At 35.0% G+C, this 23,999-nt stretch overlaps 1 protein-coding gene across 5 annotated transcripts in view; it reads left to right on the top strand.

Annotated features, from left to right (window-relative positions):
• The window catches only part of LOC127963238 (eIF-2-alpha kinase activator GCN1), a 53,086-nt gene that overhangs the window by 17,099 nt on the left and 11,988 nt on the right, over positions 1-23,999 (top strand). For all 5 annotated transcript variants that reach the window (XM_052563017.1, XM_052563015.1, XM_052563016.1 and 2 more), the window contains exons 27-53: positions 1,448-1,528; positions 1,605-1,748; positions 1,819-1,943; positions 2,758-2,947; positions 3,943-4,013; positions 4,755-4,920; positions 5,843-6,037; positions 6,806-7,052; positions 9,736-9,857; positions 10,855-10,969; positions 11,661-11,840; positions 11,952-12,172; positions 14,185-14,253; positions 14,330-14,468; positions 14,601-14,797; positions 16,212-16,354; positions 16,437-16,554; positions 16,696-16,911; positions 17,128-17,292; positions 17,371-17,532; positions 18,267-18,359; positions 18,627-18,770; positions 20,161-20,430; positions 21,458-21,571; positions 22,461-22,691; positions 22,772-22,965; positions 23,839-23,953. In XM_052563017.1, coding sequence (XP_052418977.1) covers positions 1,448-1,528; positions 1,605-1,748; positions 1,819-1,943; positions 2,758-2,947; positions 3,943-4,013; positions 4,755-4,920; positions 5,843-6,037; positions 6,806-7,052; positions 9,736-9,857; positions 10,855-10,969; positions 11,661-11,840; positions 11,952-12,172; positions 14,185-14,253; positions 14,330-14,468; positions 14,601-14,797; positions 16,212-16,354; positions 16,437-16,554; positions 16,696-16,911; positions 17,128-17,292; positions 17,371-17,532; positions 18,267-18,359; positions 18,627-18,770; positions 20,161-20,430; positions 21,458-21,571; positions 22,461-22,691; positions 22,772-22,965; positions 23,839-23,953 — 4,227 coding nt within the window. The remainder of the gene's footprint in view (positions 1-1,447; positions 1,529-1,604; positions 1,749-1,818; positions 1,944-2,757; positions 2,948-3,942; positions 4,014-4,754; positions 4,921-5,842; positions 6,038-6,805; positions 7,053-9,735; positions 9,858-10,854; positions 10,970-11,660; positions 11,841-11,951; positions 12,173-14,184; positions 14,254-14,329; positions 14,469-14,600; positions 14,798-16,211; positions 16,355-16,436; positions 16,555-16,695; positions 16,912-17,127; positions 17,293-17,370; positions 17,533-18,266; positions 18,360-18,626; positions 18,771-20,160; positions 20,431-21,457; positions 21,572-22,460; positions 22,692-22,771; positions 22,966-23,838; positions 23,954-23,999) is intronic.

Genomic DNA, 23,999 nt, shown 5'->3' on the forward strand with positions numbered 1-23,999 from the left:
CCATGGATATGACTTTCTTCTTTCATAACAAATCCAGTGGGAGTTATATAAAAAATTCTACTGTCTATTCCATGCATTATTATTGCTGTGGATGGGTGTTTCTCTTTAACAGTCAAAAAATAAAGCATGCATATCCGTAATTAAATTGTACCTCACATAGCCCAGAGGCACGAATAAAGGCCTCCAGTAGCGAATCCATGCGTTTTTGTAAAAATTAATTTAAAAAATCCGTTATTTCAAGCGTAATAAACACTTCTCTTTCACTTCATCTAACTGTGGTACGTTGGACATCGGTGTTGTGTGATTAGTGACGAATTTGGAAACCGGTCATAAATTAAAAGGACAAACTGAGGATTCGTAAAGAAAAATGTTGGAGGATTTTGATATAAACCTTTATTGATATAAGCCTTTATTCATGCCCCAGAGCTGCATGAGGCACATTTTATTATGGATGGGCATGCTTTATTTGACATCTTTTGGACTGTTGAACAAAAACAAGCACCCACTGCAATGATACTGCTTGGAATAGCCAGGACAATTTTTTATATTAGTCCAACTGGATTCGTCTGAAAGAAGAAAGTCATACACCTAGGATGGCTCGTGGGAGAGTAAAACTGCCTAATTTAAATTTGTGGTTGAACTGAATTTATTTGGGTTATGTTATGTGTTGTGTCAATTCAGGTTTAAAAAAATAAAGAAAGAAAAAATATTCAGTTATACCATCATACCATTATATTTTTATTTTATATAAAAAGTTTACAAAATGATATTAAAATTGTTCAGGTATAAGAAGAAATGTAGTAAAAAGAAATGACAAATTTATTAATACAAATATGTAGTCATATATTTATTTAAAAATATATATTAGATAAAGTTTATTAAAATTTAAATCATATTCTGTATTAAACATAAAACGTATATATATATATATATATATATATATATATATATATATATATATATATATATATATATATATATTTATTTTAAATACTTCAAAATAAAATCCAATTACACCAAATAAAATAAATAAATAGCTGAAGTTATTATTCTGAAATTATTAAAAATACCTTCAGATGTAAAAGTAAAAATATTTTTTTAATTAATTTCAAATTCAATAATAAAAATATTCAGTTAAAATATACAATTAAAGTAATTAAAAATTAAATTGAAAGTGTTAATATTATATTCAAATGTAAAAAATTTATTTAATCATAAATTGCAAATTCAGTAGTAAAACATATCTATATACTTATTTAAATGAATGCAATTAAAAGTGTATTCATGTTTGAAAATATAAAATATTTTAAAAAATGTCGATTTTTACTGTGCATGTTATTAAAGTAAAATCTCATACAAATGTCAGGAATGCACATTTATGATTCTTCCCGTGTCTTTATAACTGAAACCCCAGCAGTTTGTAATTAACGTTTTTCTGTTTGTCCAGAACGGCCCAGAGCTGCTTCCCAGAGTCAGTATGCTGCAGCTCTTGACCAAAGTGATCGGCACGTCCACCCCTCGCCTCCAGGTAGAGACTCACATCCAGATCAGCACTCAGACACACACACTGTTTGAGGAGAGTTGTGATTCAGTGTGTGTTTTAGGTGCTGGCATCAGCTTGTCTGACGGCTCTGTGTGCAAGCGCTGGAGGGGAGGAGGGATGTGCGCTCGCCGAACAACCTGAGATTGACGTTCTGCTGGAGGCTTTACAGTCCTCGTGCTTCTCCGTCAGAGACGCTGCGCTCCGAGTCAGTGCCTTTCTCTTTCTGACGCATGTGACATCATATTATGAAATCCTTTTAATCAAAGCTCTTGTAGGGTCTGCTGGAGATGGAGTTGGCGTTGCCCACCGACAGCGCTGACCCCAGCGGTCTGAAGATGCTGAGGAGACTGTGGGTGGCCAGATTTGATGTGGAGGAGGAGGTCAGAGCTCTGGCGGAGAAGTGAGTCGTGCACATTTTCACACTCCAGCTTCTGGTGCTGGTCCTGAGGGGAGTTTGGTTGGTGCTCAGACACAGCAGGAAACAACACACAAGCTCATTTGAAAACATGCATCTGGGAAATGGTTTATTATGTAGACTTCAGTGCAGTTCACAGCTGTTATGACCGCAATCCGGGTTAGTTTGTGGAAATGAACTGCTGTTGATGTATAATTTTTATAGCTAATATTTGTCATAACATTTCACATTTGTGTCAATAAAATAAATCCAAAATGAATTATTTTACAAGGTGATAATAATAATAATAAAGTTTCACCAGCTAAAATCATGAATACTTGCTTGTGTAAATAAAATAGTGAAAATAAAAGAAAAATATTATTTCACCAGCTAAAATGCTAATTTTTGCCGAAATAAAATAAAAAAACATTATTTTACCACCTAAAATAAAGTAAATAGATCCATTTGTATTTAAAAAAGACAATATAAAGTAGATAATACATTGTTCCACCAGCTAAAATAATTGACTTTCTAAAATTAATATGGATTTATATTATATTTATAAATAAATAAAAAAATATTTTGTGAACATTTATTTATATCAAAGTAAAACTAAAAAAAAATATTTCACCCTTGAAAACAATTGAAATTATGCAATTGTATAAAATAAAAATACAGCTAATAATAGACATTTTTAAAGTGAGCATGCATTTGTCCAGATAAAAATAAATATGATTTTGCATGCTTAACATAATGCATTATTGTAAATTAATAAAACATGAACTGAAGTTTAGAGTTGAGTTGTTGTGCCTCGTGTCAGACTCTGGCAGGCTCTGTGTCTGGATCTGGTCCCTGAGCTGTGTGCGCTCCTGATTGAGGATGTGATCCACCACGAGGAGGCGGTGCGTTCGGCGGGGGCCGAGGCTCTGTCCAGCGCCGTCAGCCAGTACCACGAGCAGTCGGCCACCGTCCTGACCCAACTCACTGAGATCTACCATCAGAAACTCTACGTGAGTCTCACACCACACATGCATCTTTCATCACCGCAGCCTCCCAGAGAGAACAGCGATTGAGTTTAATCAGTCAAAATAAAACCGCTGTGTTCACTGTAGGGCCCTCTGTCGAAAAGTCACATGAACAACATCTCCAGAACTGCTCACATCAAGAGCATTTGACCGGTTGATTTTAGTAAAATTAGCGTCACATCACATACACAGAACTGTAAAGGTATTCACGGAAACCTGTCAAAATAAAAGTCCTGTTTAGTTTAAAGACAAGTATTTGCCAGAAATGTATAACTATTGTTCGGCAGACTGTACTTAGCCTACTAGTACTAAAAATAAACAAATATTATTTTAAAGGTATAATCACACATTTCTTCCATGTTTTAATTTTAATACTAAATCCCCTGTTTACCAAAAAATAATGTTTGCTTAATTTTCAGTAATTTTAAGATAAATTAAATTAATGTTTTATGCCTTCATTTGATGACTAGAAAATGTTAAAAATTCAACAGGATTTCTGAGAAAGAAAAAAAAAATTCATAAAGTTTACTGTAAGAAAAAAAATCAATAAATTACGTTTTTTTATGCATTTAAATAATTAGATATTCTAAAAAACAGAATTAGGTAAAACAAAATAAAACATATGAATAAGAAATAAAACATTTCATAGGGCCCTTAACATGTAATTTTTGTTAAACTTTTAATAAATTGATGTGAAAATGTATAAGTTTCATGATTTTAATAAATTAGACATGCTTTTTGATTAATACAATTTAATTGAACAATTTTAAAAAAGTCTAGAAAAATTCAAACAGAATTTGGAAAAAAATAAAACTGATTTCATAGGGCCATATCACTGTCTTAAATCACTCAGACGGTCATTATTAATTCATTGCCCTACTATTTAGAGTTTAATGGCCGTCTTGTGAAGCCGAGTGGTTGTGGTTTGTGTGAGTGAATGGGACAGCTTCGATCTAACACTCAGTGATGTTTGTGTTCAGAGACCTCCTCCGGTTCTGGACACTCTGGGACGCGTCATTTCTGAATCTCCTCCTGACCAATGGGAGGCCAGGTGAGAGTTATTACAGCAGTCATAGTTGGAGAATATCTCTATTTTTTTCATTCATTCATGATATCTTTGGACTACATCTGTGTAAGTTTCTGTTAATAAAAGATAGCTATTAATAAAGCTTCTCATTTTTTGTTTTCTGTTTTTGATTTCAGTTTTAATTTATTTATTCATTAATTTATGATATGTATGTATATGGACAGCATCTGTGACCATGTTAGAGTTGCTATAAAAATAAAGTTACTTAGAAAATGTCTCTAATATTTTTAGATTTTTTATTTTAGTTTAGTTGTAGTATTTATTTTTAACTTTCATTTATTTATGTTGTCTTTGGACAATGGCAGAGTTATAAAAAAAAGATTGTCTTTTTTTGGCATTTATGTTTAATCTTAGTCTTTATCTTTAGTTTTATTTCCTTCATTTCTTAATTTGTTATATCTTTGGTCAACTTTTTTTTTTTTAAGTTTTTTTTTTAGTTTAATTTTATTTATGATGTCTTTTGATAACATTTGTGGCAATGTCAATATATTATATATAGGTATTATACAAATTATAGTTATTTTGAATTTGTGTTTTTTTTTTTTTTTTTTTTTTTTTTTTACATGATTACTTGTTTATTTTGTTTCAGTTGGCTATTAATTTAAACATTTAACCATTTAACCAGAAGCTTTTGTCTAGCTGGTCATAAGAATCAATCAGATTCCTCCATGGGAAGGGCTTGAGTGATGCGTTTCCTGTCTGCAGGTGTGGCATTGCTCTGGCGCTCAACAAACTGGCTGAGTTCCTGGATGAGAGTCAGGTGACGCCCCTCTTCCTGTTCTTTGTGCCAGACGCTCTGAACGACAGACACGCAGAGGTGCGACGCTGCATGCTGGACGCAGCGCTGTCCGCCCTCAACACACACGGCAAGGTACTCAAACCATCAAAAACATCTAAATAAATCTTAAAACTAATTATTAGATCAAAAACTTAAAAACTGTAAAATTACTGGTTACAGTATATTTGAAGTTATACTTGTTACAGTGTAATTATACATTTAATTACTGATTAATATTAATGTCATGTACTTCCAGCATGGTTGAGATTAGGGTTTGACTTGGGGTTATTTGCTTGTAATGTGCAACAAGGACACCTTAAAATAAAGTGTTACCAAATTACTCACTGAAAAACAAAAACTGAACTAAAACTCAAATAAAAAGAAATTAAACCTTAATAGTAATATTTAAAAAAAGCACTAACAAATTTGCTTTTGTTTCACCAGCTAATATAATTGACATTTCTAAAGTTAATATGCATTGTGGAAAAATAACAGTACATTAAAATGCATTATTCTAACTTTTCTAAATAATGTTATTATTCTAAACATTTCTAAAGTGAATATGCATTTTTGTAAATAAAATAAAAATGCAATGGATATATATGCATAATGTACATAATATAATGTACATTTTAATCATTTAAACACTTTAGATGAATATGCATCTACATAAAATGAAATTAATAATAAAATAGGTGAAAAAATTGAACTAAATTAAAATTAGAAACTGAATTTTGAAAGTTTAAATTGAAGCATTAAAATTACTGCCTGAAAAAAAAAAAAAAATCTAAAAGTACAAGAAATGAAGTCTTTATAGTAACAGTAAAATAAAGCAAAAGCATGTACCGGCAACAAAATTACAAATAAAAAACAAAAACTGAAACCAATTAAAGCTATCTTAAAATCTGAAATAATAAAATGATGATGAGATGTATAAATGCTACTGTCATGAGACAGATCCAGGCTGGTTCTCCTGAAGCAGCGCTCACTCTCTGACTCTGTGTTTGTCTCTCAGGATAACGTGAACTCTCTGCTGCCCGTGTTTGAGGAGTTTCTGAAGAGCGCGCCGCAGGACGCCAGCTATGACTCTGTGCGGCAGAGCGTGGTCATCCTCATGGGCTCTCTGGCCAAACATCTGGACAAGAGTGACCCTAAAGTCAAACCCATCGTGGCCAAGCTGATCACGGCCCTCTCCACTCCATCACAGCAGGTCTGCATCTCTTTTTCTGTCTTAAGTTGGAGTTCACATTCATCCAGTGTTAATATGATATTGGTTTTTTAATTAGTGTGTGTATGTATGTATATAAATGTATCATTTTTGCTTTCAATTCAGTTTTGTGAGAGCATTCATTTAGTGGATTTCTTGGCCGTGTGAACACAAATGTGAGCACAAAAGAAGTTTTAAGTCTCTGGGGTATATTTGAAGCAAAAGCCAAAAATACATGGCATTATAGATTATAGACAAAATTATAGATTTTTTTTTTATGCCAAAAATCATTAGGATATTAAGTAAAGATCATGTTCCATGAAGATATTTTGTTAATTTCTAATGCAATGCATTTTTTACTAGTAATATGCATTGCTAAGAACTTCATTTGGACAACTTTAAAGGCTATTTTCTTATCATCTTATTTTTTGCACCCTCTGATTTTATAAATAGTTGTATTTCAGCCAAAAATGGTCTTGTCCTAGCAAACCATGCATCAATGTAAAGCTTATTTATCCAGCTTTCAGATGATAGATAAATCTCAATTTAAAAAAAATTGCCCTTATGAATGGCTTGTTGGTCCATGGTCACAAATATGCTTGGGAGCTAAATAGAAAAAAACTTATTTAATATGCATTTTTATATTTTTTTTTACTTTTCATTTTTGTAAAATATTTTATTTTGATAAAAGTTTTAGTTTTCATCATCAGTAATAGCATTGCATTCATCTCAGATGGTCTATTAACGTGCTTGTGTCTCTGTCGTCCTCAGGTTCAGGAGTCGGTGGCCAGTTGTCTTTCTCCTCTGGTTCCTGCTATAAAGGAGGACGCCGGTGGGATGGTGAAGAAGCTCCTGCAGCTGCTGCTGGAGAGCGACAAATACGCCGAGAGGAAGGGAGCAGCGTACGGACTGGCCGGGCTGGTCAAAGGTCTGGGGATCCTGTCTCTCAAACAGCAGGACATCATGACCACACTGACCGACGCCATCCAGGACAAGAAGAACTCAAGACGCAGAGAAGGTGAAGCTTTTGGGAAAACCATTGAATTCAATTAAAAGCTTAGTGGGTTTTGTTGGCATGACAAATAATGTTTAAAAATAAAATATTTCATATTTCATAATACATTTATAGAATGTATGTAATTATCTAATAATATGAAAATTTTTTATTCTCGTCATAAATGACCAGCTAGACAATTAAACTCAGTTACTAAAAAGTTTAGTTTATTACGAATAAACAAATGTATGATGATATAAATTAAAACACTACACTTAAATTAAATTAAAATCAAATCAAACAAATGATTATAAATGAAATAGAACAATAACTTGTGGTGCTCATATGGGTGAATCAGGTTCAAGTATGGATGAAATTATTCACTCGTTTTACGTTTTGATTCATTTTTTTTATTTTTTATGAGATTTAAGACAAATGATCAATTAAATGTATAATTTTATTATGGCTTGGACAAAATGCTGCATGTTTCTTTGTGAAATTGAAATATAACACTATAATAATATACTAATATCGCAGCTATTATTCCTCTTTTGTTGTTTTGGTTGCTTCTATTGTCCTCATATGTAAGTCGCTTTTAATAAAAGTTAAATGCAAAGTTAATGTAAGTCACAAAACTGAATTGAAATTTTAAAACAAGCCCCAAATAAATAAATAAATAAATAACACCAATAAAAGAAATCTCTTCATATAAACAAAATAAGTTGTCTGTGCTCTTTAAAATTAGAGGCTGGCAATCACAGCATTTTAAACATGATCCAAATAAAGATGCTGCATAGATGCAACATGAGCAGTTTTTAATCTAAAATAGATTGAATAATTTCGAGATTTGAAGCAAAAAAAAAAAAAAAACACAGCAGACGAGCTGAATGGGATGCAGATTCACTCTCTGCCAGCAGATGGCGCTTTAAGCGTTTCCTTGGTTTCCGCTGTAAACAAAGCAGCTCTGCACTTATGAACTTTAATATGCATTATGCAGATGCAAGATAAATAAAATAAAAAAATACCATCAAAACTTTTCTGAAGACAGTAAGTTCCCCTCAGACATACATTCACATAGACTCCTACCCCTTAATGAATCACGATTTTAACATCTCAAAAGATTTGTATCGTCTCATATTTGAATCATTTTTCAACGTGCTCGCGGTTAATCGTTACGTCCCTAGGTTCGAGTCAAGCTCTGTTCCCTGCTTGTTTCCAGATAACTCAGTCTTTTCTGTAGGATATTTGGGTAACACTTGTTAACTATTAACTACGACATTTCTCTCAAATTCTTAATTTCTTAGGTTTAGGTTTTGGGTGAGATTAGGGATGTAGAATAAGGCATTAATAGGTTCTCAATTAGCACTAATACATGGCTAATATTAGGGATGCACTGATCATGATTTTTCATGGCCGATTTCGATAACGATTTTTTTTTACAAACAAACTGGCCGATTCCGATTTTTTAATTTATTTTTTATCTTTAAGCAACAAACAAGAAAGAAGGAAAGTGTGCATAAACAAGATGTTTATTTGGTATTTAATAGGCTTTTGGCTATTGACAACAATAACTGCAACCATCTGAAATTGTCCTTTTGTTTTTGAATTGGGTTGAAACTACAGAGAACTGGCATTAAATTTAAAGATTAACTGTAACCATGTGAAATTAAAGGCAACAACTGCATAGTTCTAGAGTCCAAACAACACAATCAACACATATTCTTGATCAGCATTCAGTATTTTAGTTTTTAAATTTGGTTTTTAAATAAAAAAAAAAGGTATTTACCATTTGTCTTTAATTACAGACTAAATAAAAGTATGCTATATAAATAGATTATTCTAAAATGTTAAAATCAAATAATGTTGGTGCGAATAAAACAAAGATGCAAAGTGTTTTCATTCATCCAATAAAAAAAAAAAATTAGGGTAATGATTTACATCTATATTTTTTTTACTTGAGCCAATGAAAAATAAATAACTATTCTCTCAAGTGAAAAAATACAGATGTGAATCATTACCCTAATTTTTTTTAATTGGACGAATGAAACACTTTTTCTCAGTGTGCTACAACAGGTGATTTTTAAATAAAATTAAGTCGATGTAATTTTAAGGTAAAATAGACATGAAGCTCTGCACTTCTAGTACTGATCGGCTGCCCGTGTCCTCCGCACAGATTTCGAAATACTTCCACACAAATGATATATCGAACGACTACAATGTAGTCTGTGCACGCGGCCGCACTCCCGGAAAAATCGGCCGAAAGAAGACCAAAAACCGTCCGATTGCCGATCACGTATTTTAAGCAAAAACCGGCCGGTTCCGATTTATGGCCGGTCAACCGGTGCATCCCTAGCTAATATTCTAGTAATATGCATGCTAATAAGCAACTAATAAGTGTTACCTATTCTAAAGCGTTACCGATATTTGTCTATCAAATAAACCCAAATAAATATAAATGCAGAGAAAAGAAAGAAAATGATCAAATTAAGAAAACATTATTATGCACCGATCATGATTTTTCATGGCTGATTTCGTTACCGATTTTTTTTTACAAACAAACTGGCCGATACCGATTTCCGATTTTTTTTTTTTTTTTTTTTTATCTAATAAATATAAATGCAGAGAAAAGAAAGAAAATGATCAAATTAAGAAAACAGTGAGTAGTGAGGGTTGAATGTAGAAATAAGTTTGTGGTGTTCTGTGACAGGTGCTCTGTTTGCGTTTGAGATGTTGTGTAACATGCTGGGGAAGCTGTTTGAGCCATACGTGGTCCATGTCCTTCCTCACCTGCTGCTCTGTTTTGGTGACGGAAACCAGTACGTCAGAGAGGTACAGTCTCTTCTGTTTTATACTTGCATCATAACCAGATGGTCATTTCATATAAACCTTAACAGCCACTGTATTTAAGTGCCTCATGCTGAATTTGAAATTGAGTGAAATCTCATTGGTCCAAAATCCTGCATTACATACATTAATCATTAGCTTTAGCATAAGTTTTTTGTATTTATTTTTTTAGGGATGCACCGATATGATTTTTTGGGGGGGCCGATACCGATCTTAACATTTATTGGCCGATACCGATATTTGTCACTTCCTCTCTTATTTGAAATTTTAGCATCAAAAAAGATTGTATGTTTTTAATCAGCAAAGTTCAAAAACGCCTACATAACAAAGATACATATTAAATAAACAGTGCTTTTAAGGTAAGTTTAACAATTTTCAGGGACATAAATAAAGTAAACAAATGTAAAATAACTATATAAATTAAATGCATATTAATCAACCTTTATTGTAACAGACTTATGGTTTAATATTCAGAAGATTATGATTAACTTTCTGATTTGTTTCTGTATACATTTTAATATTTTTTTAAGTTAAAATATAAATGAGATCTCCTTTAGGGACTCTTATTTTGACAGGTTTTCTAGTCTATGGAGCTATATGGTTAATGAAAGCGCATATATATATATATGTTTACTGTTCGTTTTAATAAGTGTTTTTTGTGTGTAATTCACTCTATGTTGATGATAATGCAACTGAGAGAGAGAGTTTAATGTGCACTTCTCGTGCTGTTTCGTTTAGCTCTTATGGTGTTTTTTGGGGAGTGGAAAAGGATGCAATAAACAATAAACATCAGTAAAGTTTTGGCCATCATTCAGACTAGGTTGAGGATAAATTGAGGATACATCAGTGCAATTTTTTTTTTGCTTTCAGTAAGTCCTGCAAACTTCTCTCTCAGACGGTGTTGTGTCTCATCTGGTTAGACTGAGGTTGCAAATGAATGTATGTCTGTTGAGATGTTGCGTGCTGGTTTGCTGTGTGTCAGGCGGCGGATGACTGTGCTAAGGCTGTGATGAGGAACCTGAGCGCTCACGGCGTGAAGCTGGTTCTGCCGTCTCTGCTGGTGGCTCTGGAGGAGGAGTCCTGGAGAACCAAAGCAGGTCTGATTCCTGATGCAGAATATTTTTTGGCATTGTAGTGTTCAGGCATTTGTCTACTCGAGACATATAATTATTATTTTATATTTTAATGTTTTTTTTTTAATTAGTGTGTTTTATTTTAATTAAATATGTATTTTTTTTATTTTATTATTATTATTATTAATGTAATGTAGTACATTGTTTAATAAATGTTTTGTTATAGTATAGTATTTATTTTATGTTGATAGTTTTTGTAATTATTATGTAATTATTAATATTATTGCTATTATTTATTAATTAATGTTATTACGTCACATAAAAAATGCATAGCATTGCTTATTTTATTATTTATATTTATAGCATTTTTAACTTCTTTTTTTACATATTATGCTTCATAATTTATTATTTTTATTTTTATTCTAAGTATAGTTTTTAATTTTATGATCTTTTGTTTTATTAATCGTTATCACTTTCACATCATAATTGTATTATTTTAATTGTATTATTTTATTGGTAGTATTATTTTTAATTGTTAAATGTATAGTTTTTGTTATTAGTATTATTTTGTATTGTATCTTATAAGGATATGCAGGACATTTTTTATAATGCTTTTTCATTGTAAGATTATAATTATTATTATTTATTATTAATCATTATGAGTACTTCACATGGAAATGTATTATTTGTAATGCTCTCTTGGCTGTGTCTGTAGGCTCGGTGGAGTTGTTGGGTGCGATGGCGTACTGTGCTCCTAAACAGTTGTCCTCGTGTCTGCCGAACATCGTTCCCAAACTGACGGAGGTTTTGACCGACTCTCACGTGAAGGTGCAGAAAGCCGGTCAGCAAGCGCTCCGACAGATCGGCTCCGTCATCCGCAACCCTGAGATCCTGGGTATGAAATATTATTGTTTTTTGGTTTTGGTGTTGCACAGTGGGGCTTTAATGAAAGCTTTTAAGGTTCGATCCATACATAATGACTGAACTGATATTGTGGATTTGACAGCGATCTCCCCCATCCTGCTGGACGCTTTGACCGACCCGTCTCATAAGACACATCACTGTCTGCAAACGCTGCTGGACACCAAGTTTGTGCACTTCATCGACGCTCCGTCTCTGGCTCTGATCATGCCCATCGTCCAGAGAGCGTTTCAGGACCGTTCCACTGACACACGAAAGATGGCCGCGCAGATCATCGGAAACATGTACTCGCTCACTGACCAGAAGGTGGGAAATCACACTGATGTGAACACAGCTGTCCTGTTTTATATCCTAAATATTGTGTTGAAGTCACTAATGTGTGCGCTTTAACAGGTTTAAAACAGGTTTAACAGGTTTATGAGATTTTCAGAAAACAAATGTTTTTTTGTTTTTTTTTGGGTTGGATGAGCCAATAAAAACTTCTTCCTTTTTTTTTTATGTTTTTTTTAAAGAAAGTAATACTTTTATTTAGCAAGGATGCATTAATTTGATCAAACAATTCCATTTCAGTTAATTCTGTTGTTTTGAACTTTCTATTAATCAAAGAATCTAGAAAAAAAAAACAGTTTTTTAACTAGGGCTGGGCGATATATCGAATATTAGCGATAGTATCGGAATAATTTTGACGACAATGTAAAATTTTAATATATCGGGAATATTGAATATTTCAAATTCAAGCATACTTTCCAAAAAGATACTTTTCAAAACTGCTGAGTGCTCTACACCCCTCTACTACAAGAGCTTTAATGATAGCGGTTGCCAGATAACAAGAGTTTAAATCTCAGAATCAGAGCTCCACTGTTACAAGGATACATTTTCTGCCCGGTGTTTGCTTATTTTAAGCAATCTGGCAACCATGCGCACCTGCTCACTCCTCATTGCGGAAGAGCCTCCGACGATAATCTGAAAACACTAGCAAGCTGGAATCGAGCAATCTAATGAAAGCGTCGTTCAGCCGGTCTGTGTTCTATCGTGAGATCTCAACTGTATTGTTTGCATTTGTGATCGCAAAATAAATGCACTTACTCGACCGCTGATGTTTGAATAGAGAAACATATGCTATGGCCAATTGGAATTACTATTGGGGAATTTCACTGATATGTTTACCAGTTTCCATGATATAGACAGAGAGAATGCAAAAGTCTTTGGTATTCATTTATAATTATATATATATATATATTTATATATAAGAAATAGCTATGTGCTTCAGCAACTAGCTCCCCATCTTTTTAATGTCAGTAGGAACATAGTTTCATGCCACAGAGCTTCTCTTAAAAACGCGGACAGTTGACAGACTTGTGTTCTTAGCATAAAAACTATTTAAAAAAATAAAAATAAAATACTTATCCCAGTTGCATAGTTAAAATTGTGAATTGCATGCATTAAAAAGTTGACAGAATGCACTTTCTGTACTTAATTTGCACTGCTTCAGTTACATATAGGCCTACATGTATTCATTTAATAAAAAGCAGTAAGTGATCTCTTGGTCTAGAATTTTTAACTGCTTAAATTAGCTGTTTAATCTAAATAGTTTTTTTTTTTTTTTTTTTTTAATGGGCAAAATAAAATCATGTTTTTTTTCTTATTATTTAAATGCAAATGCAAACATATCGATATATATATCGAATATCGTACAAATTTTGACAATATCGAGATATCATTTTTTTTTTTTTTATATATCGCCCAGCCCTATTTTCAACATTGTTAATAATCAGAAGTATTTATTGAGTGGCAGATCGGCAGATTAGAATGATTTCTGAAGGATCTGGAGTAGAAATGCTGAAAATTAGCTTGTTTCTAAAACATAAAAATAATGTAAGCAGTAGTGTTATAGAAATACTAGTAAAATTAGATTTTTCTCAGGTTTATTACTTATTCAGCAATTAATTTAGTTGTTTGGATGTTGTTTACCAGATAATGTGGCTTAAGCATTCATGTACATTTGGATTCATTAGGTGAAATAATTGTTCATTCAGATTATGTAAAATATTATTAGTATCAATATATGAAGAAATTGTTGTGGTCCAAATAAGTAGAATCTTGTTGCTTCTGGTGCGTAGAGCCAAAAAGTCAATGCAAACAAACAGAAAATGTATCATTAGAATAAAATGCTTTCATAAAAAACAAAACAAGCCACTAGGCCTTATACACCATACTTTTAGATAATATCACCTCTTAACCGTGGTAAATCACTGTAACTCATTGCCTTGAGTGGCTCTTGGCATTAATATCTCTGTATGTGTTGTATTTGCTTGCAGGATCTGTCTCCGTATCTGCCCAGCGTGATTCCAGGACTCAAAGCGTCTCTGTTGGACCCCGTGCCCGAGGTATGAGCGCTTTTGAAGCCTGCTGGCATTAACTGTGTTATATGTGGATGTGGTGTTATCGGTGTCTGTCGATCAGGTGCGGACCGTGTCGGCTAAGGCTCTGGGTGCTATGGTGAAGGGAATGGGAGAGTCCAGTTTCGACGATCTGCTGCCGTGGCTCATGGAGACACTGGCGTCTGAACAGAGCTCTGTGGATCGATCCGGTGCGGCTCAAGGTGAGAGAACCATCACTGCACCATTAGAGGGCAGCAGAGAGCCACAGCACACGTATATTACACCTGCACCTGTGTGTTTTTGTCTTTTGACTTTCATGGTGTTCTCCATACCTCTTTATCTTCGTCTTTCAGGTTTGGCTGAAGTTATGGCAGCGTTAGGAGTGGAGAAGCTGGATAAACTGATGCCAGACGTGGTTCAGACGGCCAGTAAGGTGGACATCGCCTCTCACGTCAGAGACGGATACATCATGATGTTCATCTACCTCCCTCTGACCTTCGGGGACAAATTCACCCCGTATGTGGGTCCCATCATTCCCTGCATCCTCAAGGTGAGACGGCACGATTGAATACTTTTAATTTCACATCGTTTTGAGTTTTGTAAGCTTTATGTAAACTCTTGAATTGTTAAAAATGTATTATTAAATGTTTATTTTAATATTAAGTAGCGGTTTACTTTCTTAATATTCAGGAAAATACGATTTTTCTTAATAAATTCTTATTATGAATTTTTATTACTAATAAGAATGAGTCGAAGTTTAACAAACTGTTAAAAAAAGATACATTTTTTATGTAGTAAGGAAATATTTACTTAATATTTAAGAAATTAAATATTGAGTTTAATTTTATCTCTTTTTTTAAGGAACTAATATTTAGTTACTAATATTTGCTTGGGAAATATTAAGCATTTATTTTCTTAATACAAAAAAATCTAATTATTGAAATGTTTTTAAGAGAAATCTTTATTTAAGAGAATTTATTCATTTTCCAAAAAAATAAATTCTGGATATGGATCAATCTATGTTTCTCAAAAAAAAAAAAAATGAAAATTATATATATATTTATTTAAAACCTCTGTTTTTTTTTTTCAGAATTTAGCAGTAAGAAATTACTCGTCATCCAGTTTTTTATATCAACTATGTATTCTGTTCATTTTTCTAATTGGTATGTTTCGCGGGGCCATGAAGAAGTATAGAGCCGAGTATCATCAGTATAACAGTGAAAGCTAACACCATGTTTCATGATGATATCTCCTGAAGGATAACATGTAAAGCATTAAAAGTAACGGCCCTAGTACTGAGCCTTGAGGTACTCCATACTGCACTTGTCAGAATCAGAATCAGAATGAGCTTTATTGCCAGGTATGTTTACACATACGAGGAATTTGTTTTGTGATCGATATGATACCTCTTCATTCACTGCTACGAACTGATGGCGGTCAGATAGGTATGATTTGAACCATGCTAATGCACTTCCTCTAATGCCATCAACGGTTTCTAGTCTATTCTATTTAAAAGAATGTTGTGGTCAATACTGTCAAATGCAGCACTAAGATCCAGTAGCACTAATACAGAGATACAACTACGATCAGATGATAAGAGCAGGTCATTTGTAACTCTAACTGACTCGTTGAAATGTTGAAATATAAACTGAACATCCAATTAGAGTTCTCACATGTCCCGACAGCCCTGACTCCGATTCAACATGTTCAACATGAAAGAAGATATTTTAAAGCGTGTCGGTAACCAAACAGTTGCTGGTAGCCATTGACTTCCATAGTAGGGGAAAAAAATACAGTGGAAAATAATGGATAACAGCAAATTAATATGCTTTATGTTGTTGACTTGTTGATCTGTTTCTGTCTTTTGTTGGTTATTTATTCTATTTATAAAGGAATATTTTCGTCATCTAGTTGTCTCTTAAGCATAGATAAACTGTTTGGTGGGTGATTGTGTGTTTGTTCAGGCTCTGGCAGATGAGAATGAGTACGTGCGAGACACAGCCCTGCGTGCCGGCCAGCGCATCATCAGTATGTACGCCGAGACTGCCATCGCTCTGCTGCTGCCAGAGCTGGAGCAGGGCCTGTTTGACGACCTCTGGAGGATCAGGTACCAAACATCCGCCCCCATCACTTCAGAAGACGGCTGCCATAGTGATGGATGCTGATGCTGAGTGTTTGTGTTCTCTTAGATTTAGCTCGGTGCAGTTGCTAGGCGACCTGCTGTTCCATATCTCCGGGGTATCGGGAAAGATGACAACAGAGACTGCATCAGAGGATGACAATTTCGGCACGGCCCAGTCGACTAAGGTAACCGTAATGAGCCTCTGGAACAGACCACAGGACAGCGTCTGATGGCCGTGCTTTCATTACAAGACCAAAATATATCCCTTGCTTCCTGTTGTGTCCCAAGAAACTTTGTGTGTAAATGTTTGCAATATATTTCCCCAGGCCATTATTGGAGCGCTGGGCGCAGAGAGACGCAACCGTGTGCTTTCTGGGCTCTACATGGGCCGCTCAGACATACAGCTGGTGGTCAGACAGGCGTCTCTTCACGTGTGGAAGATCGTGGTGTCGAACACGCCTCGAACGCTACGAGAAATCCTGCCCACCCTCTTCACGCTGCTGCTGGGCTTCCTGGCCTCCACCTGCCCAGACAAGAGAACGGTACAATCCAACGACAAACTGAAGTCCCTTTTGATTTCATGGCCAGCAAAAGATGCATTTGTTTCCATGTTAACTAGATGTGTGTATTTAGCATCATACTAAGCATCTATAATTCAATGTTAGTAATAGCTAGTAATGGAAAATTGTTTTATGATGGATCAGTCCATGCTTCTCTACAGAAAAGCTTACGCTGTTCACGTTAATCTGTGTTTCCAGATCGCTGCTCGTACTTTGGGAGACCTGGTGAAGAAACTAGGTGAGAAGATCCTGCCTGAAATCATTCCCATCCTGGAGGAGGGTCTGCGCTCGGATAAGAGCGACGAGAGGCAGGGTGTGTGCATCGGCCTCTGTGAGATCATGAAGTCCACCAGCAGAGACGCAGTGAGTTGGAACTGATGAAGTACGCTCAGCGGGCTCCTTTGTTCACGTCATCATGGTGAAGCTGTGTTTTTGTGTCAGGTTCTGGTGTTCTCCGAGTCTCTGGTTCCCACCGTGCGTAAGGCCCTGTGTGATCCTCTGGAGGAGGTTCGTGAAGCGGCTGCCAAAACCTTCGAGCAGCTCCATGCCACCATCGGACACCAGGCCCTCGATGATATCCTGCCTACACTGCTCAAACAACTGGTACTGCCTCCTTCCCACAATTAATAAGCAACAAATCCATATTAAAGAGATAATACACCCAAAAATAAAAACGTATTTACTGACCCTCAACTTGTCCCAAACTTGTGTAAGTTTGGTGGGTAACCAAACAGTTGCCGGTATCCATTGACTTCCACAGTATTTTTTTTCCATACTATGGCAGGCAATGGCTACCATCAACTGTTCGGTTACCAACATTCTTCAAAATATCTTTTTTTAGTGTGTGTTTTTAACAGCTGAAAGTAATTCATATAGGTTAGGGGGGGTGTAAATTATTAAGTCACTTTTGGATTAAATTGGGATTAATAAATAAGAAAACAAAGATAATGCTCAGTAGATCTAATATACATATGCGTTTGGGTTTTAATTGAAGACTCTTCTGCTCACCAAAGCTGCATTTATTTAATCAAAAATACAGTTAAAATTGTCAAATAATATTGCATTTTAAAATAACTGTTTGCGATTTGAATGTAGTGTAAATTATAATTTATTCCTGTTGATCAAAGCTGAATTTTCTGCATCATTACTCCAGTCTTTAGTGTCACATGATCCATCAGAAACATTCTTATATGCAGATTAAAAAAACATTTCTGGTTATTTAATACATAAATACAGTACTGTTAGTTCTCTACTTCTCAATTGCTAGTTTCTATCTATCCAGTCTGCTTCAAAACTGTATGTATGGTGAATTAAAATCTGCTTGTTTTTTGTTGCAGGAGGACGAGGAGACGTCAGAGTTTGCGTTGGATGGATTGAAACAGGTCATGGCTGTGAAGAGTCGATCTGTCCTGCCTTACCTGGTGCCTAAAGTGAGTTCTCTTTACTATACTTGTGCAGAAGCAAAGATTAAAACCTTGTATATCCAGACTTTTGAATAACAAAGTATATAATAAAAGCTTAACAATGTCTTGTTAAGATGCCGTTTTGTTAAGATTAGGCTCACAAGCCTTGAAAAATGTGTCAGACTCGTGCAGCCCAATACAGAGAATAGACAGAGACTAGAACAATTCCTTGCACTTGTTTAACTGTTAAATCTGGACTCCATTCCATTAACGCTTTATTTTTCTCCTCTGTAGCTGACGGCTCCTCCTGTAAACACGCGTGTCCTGGCCTTCCTGTCTGCGGTGGCAGGAGACGCTCTGACGAAACACCTCGGGGTGATTCTGCCCGCGCTGCTCTCCTCTCTCAAAGACAAGCTGGACTCAGACGAGTGCCTGCAGGTGAACACGACAGCTGTCAATCATTTCTACAAAATCCATTACTGGTCAAACAGATTGGAATAATTAAGATTTTGAATGTTTTTGATAGGGCTGCCCTCGACTAAGGTTTTTTCTGGTCGACTAATTTTAGAAGTAGTCGACTAATCATACGTTTATTAATAAGCCATTTAAATCATAGTGAGCCTTTAATTGCCTACAAAGCATAATAAGCGCTCAAGTGCACTCATGAAGCTTGCCACAGCGCACTGCAGGAGCTATGATTATGAATGTGTCAGGAAAAAAAACGTTAAGGAGACTTCATTAACATTTTAATAATTTGATAAACTAATGCTTTCTTTATTTTCGGTTTAAGAGATGAAGTCGGCGACAGACTCGTCATCACTGCAGTAGTGATGCGCCTGTATGCATGCTTCATAATCTGAGTATATTAGTTGTCCATTTGAATTGATTAATTTGAAAGTAGACATTTCACTCTCTATATACTTGATATATATTTTTAATGTCTGCAAGGCAAATATGTACACGAAGTTTTGTGCTCGTTCACAGAGGCCGAGCCGGTTTGCTTTCTTTATTTTACAAAAGCACGTTTTGTTGTCATTGTGAGTGCGTACAAATAAACGTCTGTACATTCTCCGTGATTAGTCGACAATTAGGGGGCAGCCCTAGTTTTTGAAAAGAAGTCTTTTCTCCTCGATACTGCATTTATTTGATCAAAAATGAAGTATAATTTGAAATGTTATTACAATTCAAGTGTTTTCTATTTGAATGTATTTTAAAATGTAATTTATTCCATGATTTCTGAAGGATAATTCTAATATGCAGATTTGCTGCGCATTAAGCATTTATTATTATTATTAATATTATCAATCTTGAAAATGGTTGTATTGCTAATTTGCTTCGTGTTGTTGTGAAAACCATGATACATTACCATTCAAAGGTTTTAGGGTTAGATTTAAAAAGTGTATATATATATGAAAAGAAGAAAATAAATTAATACACTTACTCCGCAAAGAGCAAGTTATAAAAAAAGTTACAATAATCTTAAAATATTACAGTTGCATAAATGTTTTTTTTTTTTATATATGCTGTTCTTTGGAACTTTCTATTCATTAAAAGAATCTTGAAAAATAAAATGTATGAAGGTTTGAACAAAAATATGAAGCAGCACAACTGTTTTCAGTTGTGCTGCTTCATATTTTTGTTCAAACCTTCATACATTTTATTTTTCAAGATTCTTTTTGATCAAGTAAATATAGACTGAGATATAAGTGAGCAGAAAATACTTTTTTATTAAACATAAACATGCACACTCTCAACTTTCTCTGCAACGGAAATGATTAGGAATCAGAATTATTTGACTGTAAATGTGTGCATCTCTGGTCTTGTGCAGGAGCTGAGCAACTGTCAGGCGGTGATCCTCTCGGTGGAGGATGAAGTGGGCCAGAGAATCATCATTGAGGATCTGCTGGAGGCCACACGAGGAGCAGACGCTGGGCTGAGGCAGGCGTCCGTCACCATCCTCAACGGATACTTCTCTCGAACACGGCTGGACTACAGCGCTCACACACGCATGCTGCTGTCCGGCCTCATGCGGCTCATGAACGACCCCAACCCTGAGGTGCTCAACCAGAGCTGGGACACCATCAACTCCATCACAAAGGTGAGCGATGCTTTCATCCGTGTACATCAGTGGAACTTCTACAAGTCCTTGTCTTTATACTTGTATGATCCTTTGTGTGCTAGTAAGGTTGAGGTGTTTTAAACAACATCTCAGGTGTAGAATTCAGTAGCATAATCAAGTTATACAAACACACACACAAACAGACACACACACACACGTTTGTTTTTGTGAAAAGTGTGTTCATCCCATAGGTGTAATGGTTTTTATACTGTAGAAACTGTATATTCTGTCGCCCTTCACCAACCCTACACCTAACCCTAACCCTCACAGGAAACTTTGTGCATTTTTACTTTCTCAAAAAAACTCATTCTGTATGATTTATAAGTGTTTTGAAAAATGGGGACATGGGTTATGTCCTCATAAGTCACCCTCTCCTTGTAATACCTGTGTCATACCCATGTCATTATACAGAGTTGTGTCCTGATATGTCACAAAAACAAGAGCACACACACACACACACATATATATATATACACACACACACACACACACACACACACACACATACATACACTCACTTTACTCATGTATTAAAGTGTTTGGAAGATAATATTACAATATTTTGCTGTATATACATTACTGTTGAGAAGTTTGGAGTCAGTGATTTTTTAAATAATTTAATATTTTTATTCAGCAAGGGGGTAATGCATCAATCAAAATTGATTGGGTAAAGACATTTATAATGTTAGAAAATATTTTTAGAGTTTCAAATAAAAAACACTGTTCTTTTGAACTTTCTGTTCATCAGAGATTCCAGAAAAATTAAATTGATCACGGTTTCCTCTGCTGTTATCAGTGTTTATAATAATCAGAAATATTGATGAACAAATCATCATATCAGAATGATTTCTGAAGATCATGTGACACTGAAGACTGGAGGAATGATGCTGAAAATTCAGCGGAGCATCACAGGAATAGATTGCTGCTACCTGAATTTAAACGTGAAATATGACTTATATTCTTGTTTGGTCGATACAGTTCTCATAACTTCACTGTGTTTGTGCAGAAACTGGATGCTGGCAGTCAGCTGTTCTTGATTGACGACCTACACAGGGACATTCGCTCTGCTGCTGCTGAGGTCAAAGGTCAACACCTACCTGGCTTCTGTCTGCCCAAGAAGGTAAGAATCACTTACAGAGCAAAAGTCAACTCTTATAGCACATAATCAATATGGAAGTGTTCAGAATGACTCGCTGCCTGATATTTGTGGAAAAAGAAATCTGCGGTTAGGAATCCCCAGTTAGACGACATATGACAAAAAATAACTTCATTCTTTGACTCATTATTTGACAGGACAGCCAACAGTTTTTACACAAGTTTCAAAATGCAAAACAACAGTTTTTATTGTAAAGATTATAACTGGGTGCCACTTGCTGAATAAAACCGAAAAAAAAAAAACATTTCACATACTATATTTATTAGGTTGTAGTGGTAAGTAAAAAAGCATGTTTGTGGCAGTAACAAGAAAAGCAAAGTCTTCTATTCCAGCAATTCTTTATGAAAATCAAAGTTTTATTATTGTAAACAAACTATTGAAATCTTTGTAAGTGAATAATAAGAATAAACTTGAACGGAGTAATAAATTTACTAAAAAAAAAATTATATATAAAGCTAAATATAATTATTAACATTTTATATATTGAATAAAAGTGTCTGCTAAATGCATAAATTATGTATTTTAATTTAAATTTAATAAAAATTAAAAAAAGTGTGTATGTATATATATATATATATATATATATATATATATATATATATATATATATATATATATACTGAAGCAAAGTGTTTTTTTTAATACAGGATAGTTTGCAAACTTTTCAAAATGTTATGTACAAATTAAAACCCAAATCAAATGAAAGCGAAATTGAAAATAATTTACAAAATTACAACAACAACAAAAAAACTACAATTAACATAAAAAAGCTCATTCAAAATGCTAATAATAAGTGCCGTAATAGTATAGGAATGATCCTGCAGTCATGTACATGCTGTGTGTGTTTCCTCAGGGAGTGACGTGTATTCTCCCCGTGCTGAGGGAGGGTGTGCTGACAGGAAGTCCGGAGCAGAAGGAGGAAGCGGCTCGTGCGCTGGGCGGAGTCATTAAGCTGACATCAGCGGAGGCTCTGCGGCCCTCTGTGGTCAGCATCACCGGACCCCTCATCCGTATACTGGGAGACCGATTCTCTTGGAATGTGAAGACGGCTCTGCTGGAGACGCTCACTCTGCTGCTGGCCAAAGTCAGTGTCCCTCACGCCTCTGTCCTGATGCTGATGAAGAGACTCATAACTCACGCTCACATCTCCTCTCTCGTGCGCAGGTGGGCATCGCTCTGAAACCCTTCCTGCCGCAGCTCCAGACCACCTTCCTGAAGGCCCTGCAGGACTCCAGCCGCGCCGTGAGGCTGCGGGCGGCCGAGTCTCTGGGTCAGCTGGTCTCCATACACACTAAAGTAGATCCACTGTTCACAGAACAGCTGACGGCCATACGCAACGCAGAGGACTCTGGAGTCAGGTGAGGAAAACAAATGCACACTTCTGCAGCACTTACAGTACTGTATAGAAAAATAGTGTCTTCTGCTCAACACGGCGGCATTTATTTGATCAAAAATGCAGTAAAATCTGAAATATTGTGAACATATTATTACACTTTAAAATAGCCATTTTCTGTTCGAATAAACATTAAAATATAATTTATTTCTATGATGCAAAGATGCATTTTCAGCATCATTACTCCAGTCTTCAGTGTCTCTGCTGCTCAAGAAACATAATTTCAAAAAAGTTAACAAAGTTAAACACAAGTGTGCTGCTTAAGGTTTAAGAAAACCTTGATTCATTTGTTTTTTTAGGATTCTTTGATGGATAGAAAGTCCAAAAGAGCAGCATTTATTTTTGTACTTTCACTTTTGGTAAATTTAATGCATCTGTGCTAATAAAAGTATACATTTTCTTACCAAGTAGATTAATATGAAATATTGGTTTAAGTAATTTTCTTAGGTTATAATAAACAGTGCAGAAGTGATGAGAAACGAAACTAAAACTATGCAGGAAATAGTATTTGTGTACTGGTGCAATCAGCAATTTTACCGATAAATGCTTATTATAACAGAATGACACCAATCAGATTTAAGTATCCCAGATACTGACACATTTGTGGCCACCCCTGAACAAATAAAAGTTTTTTTGAAAGTTTTTTATTTTTTTAATCAAACATTAACTAGCTGGCGGTAGCTAATCATTCATAAATGCTATAGTTTTTGCCAAATTAATTAGTCACCTAGTATTAATGATCAGTAGCTCTTGCTCATAATAAAGGTTTCTGTTGTATCTTCTGTAGAGAAGTTATTTAGTGCTCGTCAGTCACTCTGTTATTGTCTTTATTCTGCAGGGAGACCATGTTGCAGGCCCTGCGCTTCGTCATCCAGGGTGCAGGGTCAAAGGTCGACCCCTCCATCAGGAAGAACATCACCACCACACTGCTGGGCATGCTGGGACATGATGAGGTACAGCTACTAGTTAGGGTTATTATGGTGAACTCAAATTAAAACC

Source organism: Carassius gibelio, chromosome B8 (genome assembly GCF_023724105.1).
Source record: "Carassius gibelio isolate Cgi1373 ecotype wild population from Czech Republic chromosome B8, carGib1.2-hapl.c, whole genome shotgun sequence".
NCBI classification, from domain to species: domain Eukaryota; kingdom Metazoa; phylum Chordata; class Actinopteri; order Cypriniformes; family Cyprinidae; genus Carassius; species Carassius gibelio.